This window comes from Sinocyclocheilus anshuiensis, unplaced genomic scaffold, assembly GCF_001515605.1.
Source record: "Sinocyclocheilus anshuiensis isolate Anshui unplaced genomic scaffold, SAMN03320099.WGS_v1.1 scaffold1393, whole genome shotgun sequence".
Taxonomy (NCBI): domain Eukaryota; kingdom Metazoa; phylum Chordata; class Actinopteri; order Cypriniformes; family Cyprinidae; genus Sinocyclocheilus; species Sinocyclocheilus anshuiensis.
The window spans coordinates 787128-790567 of record NW_015548343.1 but is presented as its reverse complement, the minus strand read 5'-3'; the positions used below and the strand labels follow the sequence as shown (position 1 = coordinate 790567).

General features: G+C 34.0%; 1 protein-coding gene across 1 annotated transcript in view; it reads left to right on the top strand.

The window, feature by feature from the left end:
• The first annotated feature begins 1944 nt into the window (after window positions 1-1944).
• Window positions 1945-3440, top strand: part of LOC107656630 (translocon-associated protein subunit beta) — a 6391-nt gene continuing 4895 nt past the window's right edge. The window contains exons 1-3 of the mRNA XM_016444552.1: window positions 1945-2055; window positions 2686-2843; window positions 2999-3097. Coding sequence (XP_016300038.1) covers window positions 2686-2843; window positions 2999-3097 — 257 coding nt within the window. The 5' untranslated portion in view covers window positions 1945-2055. The remainder of the gene's footprint in view (window positions 2056-2685; window positions 2844-2998; window positions 3098-3440) is intronic.

The window sequence follows — 3440 nt, the reverse complement described above, 5'->3', positions numbered from 1 at the left end:
ATACAGAAAAATTAAAATGGAAAGCACAGAATTTGGGCCCTAAGAATGTAATTTTTGTTAAACTTTTAATAGGCCTAAATTGCTGTTAAATTAAACAAGTTTCATGATTTTAATTAATTAGACATGTTTTTTGTTAAAAATTTAATATAATCATCCAGAAAAATTAAAACGAAAAAAAAAAACTGAATCCAGAAAAATTTAAACAGAAAAAAAGATTTTGGAAAAAATAAAACTTAGGCTAATTTGGGAAAAATAAAACGGATTTCATAGGGCCCTACAAATATCATGCATCTGAAGCTATAATTTTAATACTAAGCAACAGTGCATATTATATAGGACCTATTTTAATTTTTTTAAATGGCGCTCACTCGTTTTTGTGAAAGACCCAAGAAGGACCATGCACAGTCACTTTCCGCACAGGCACACTTCATGTTTGGTTGAAATAATCCTTAAGCATGTAAATTTATCATTTCCTTCAGTTTAATTTAAATGTGCAATTAAAATAAATAAAAAATAAATGTATATTTTAAAGTTAAGAATTAGACAGCCTTGCGTTGTGTAGACAATTGCATAGTGAAAATTACCCCAACGCACTACCTAGTGTCCAACCTACTCTAATACTACTATAACCTGTTTAAATGTGAACAAGGGATTTACAACATTAAAGAAATCATTTATTTATACATGAAAAATCTAAAAGATTGGACACAACTATGGGACACGGTCATGCAGCAGCAAGCAACAGTGAAAGAAACCTCAAGGTTGTAGATGTGTGAAATTGAATAAGGCCCCATTCCTGTATTTTGCCTGGGGCCCCCAAATCACTAAATCCGCCCCTGACTGTATTGACAGTAAAATGACCCAGCAGCTGAGGTAGGCTACAGAAAAACTATGGGTTAAAAAATAATAAAAATAACAATTTTTAGAGTGCAGAAAAATACCCAGCACCTGGGTAGTAATATATTAAAATATTAAAAATAACCCAATAAAATGACCCAACAGGCTGAACCCAGCATTTTTTAAAGTGTGATTTTGGGTTAGGCCTACCCCCAAAAACACTGCCATTAATAAAGAATGGTATGAAAATATCTTGCAAGACACCTTCTCCCAACGATCCAGGAACAATTTGGTGATGATCTGTGCATTTTCTAGCATGATGGAGCACCATGTCACAAGAAGGCAAGAGTGATAAGTGGTTCGGAGATCATTACATTGAAATCTGACGCCAGGCAACTCCCTGGATCTTAATCCCATAGAGAACCTGTGGCCAGTCCTCAAAAGTCGAGTGGACAAGCAGAAGCACACAAATTGTGATCAACTGCAAGTGTTAATAAATTAAAAACGGATTGCATCAGTCAGGATTTGGCCAAAAAGCCAAGGGCTTCATTGAAGAATGAAGACTAGCTGTGTAAGACATACTACTTTATACGAAACTGACAAATAGATATTTGCAAAAACATTTTTAACATTAGTAATTACGTTTGGTAAAAAAAATAAATAAAATGACAACTTACTGTTACATATTTTGTTCCTAACTTGTTTAGTTGTGTTGATATGTTTGGATTCCTTAATCAGGAGATCTGGGTTGATTGAGAATACTTTATATTGAGTATCTTAGTTTGGGTAGCCTACTTCTCAGACCATTTTTGTCTATTGCTACGTTTGTATATACTTTTATAAAGATATCAATTTTATTTTGTATATCATTTTTGAAATGGTGTTCACAGGACTCTATACTGTATACATTAACAATCGTAGTTATTTTGAAAACAAATGTTTTTATGAGATTATATTTCTTTCTCTATATACAGACGTTTCACTGTATTTTCTCATTTTTACTTCCTTAGGATTTAAGTATCAATAACAGTCTTCTCTACCTTCTACGGTCAGGTAATTATTTTAAAACAAGTTATCATCCGAAGCAGTAGGTGGCGATGTGGGGCTTAGAGTGTTTCCGTACACACAGTGGACACGTCATGCTAGCGGAACACTAAAATCATCTGCTCGTGTTTTCAACTGGCTTCGTAATTTTGAGGTTCAAGCTGACGGACAAAGGTAAAGTGCCTGCTAAATATATATGTATATATTTTATTGAAAGTATGATGAGAATGACGCATTAAAACATGAGGTTTGTATGTGATTGTATATACATAAACCGTCGACTTTGTATAATAATCTGAAATGAATGTGAAATGTAATCCTAGTTTGTCGCATTTACATTATAGATATATACTAGAGTAATTGATCTTAGTCTTTCAATACATGTTTTATTATAGTGCATTAAATACAATTAATTATGCTCTGTACAATAATTATACTGAAATTATATTCTTGTGATCTTGTGTTGTACACGTAAGCATACAAAAATAACAGTTTGAAGTGTATCGAGAGTCGTAATTTTAAAATAAGTAAATGTGTATTTTAAAAGGTGTTCTATTGAAGGTCATGTCTGTGTGTCATAGAACTGTAAACTGTAAACACGAGCCTGTTATTGCAAAATGAATTCATTCATTCATTGCTGAATTTCTTTTTAATCAAGTGGCTTCACTTGTCCAAATGTGTATCTACCACATCATACGCTTGTGTTTTCCAGCACTGGTGATAGCGTTTTTGTTGTAGTTTAATTTTTCCTAACAAATTGAGATGTTCATTATATTAATTAAATGTGTCATTTCACCTCCACAGATGAGGCTGCTCTGTATATTTGCTCTGGTTGCTGTGGTGGGTCTGGTGGCAGGAGAAGAAGGGGCTCGTCTGTTGGCCTCGAAGTCCCTGCTTAACCGATATGCTGTAGAGGGACGAGACCTTACCCTGCAGTACAACATCTACAATGTGGGCACCAGGTATTGTTCTCTCTGAATTGAACCAAATAAGTTTAAGGACTGATAAAGGGCTTTGTGTTACGTTGAAACCGCATAAATATTAAGTAGCTGATGGGAGCCTTTCTAATCTAGTTTATTATTGTTTAACTTTTTTCCTCCTTTTTGCCTCTTTCTAGTGCTGCGCTAGAGGTTGAGCTGTCCGATGACTCGTTCCCCCCTGAAGATTTCGGAATTGTCTCTGGAATGCTCAATGTGAAATGGGATCGTATTGCTCCGTATCTTCATTCATCAAGCAATAGTTGTACCAGATACAGGCTACACACATATATACATATACACACACACACATATATACACACACATATATATATATGTGTATATATATGTGTATATGTATATACAGTGGGTACGGAAAGTATTCAGACCCCCTTAAATTTTTCACTCTTTGTTATATTGCAGCCATTTGCTAAAATCATTTAAGTTAATTTTTTTTCCTCATTAATGTACACACAGCACCCCATATTGACAGAAAAACACAGATTCGTTGACATTTTTGCAGATTTATTAAAAAAGAAAAACTGAAATATCACATGGTCCTAAGTATTCAGACCCTTTGCT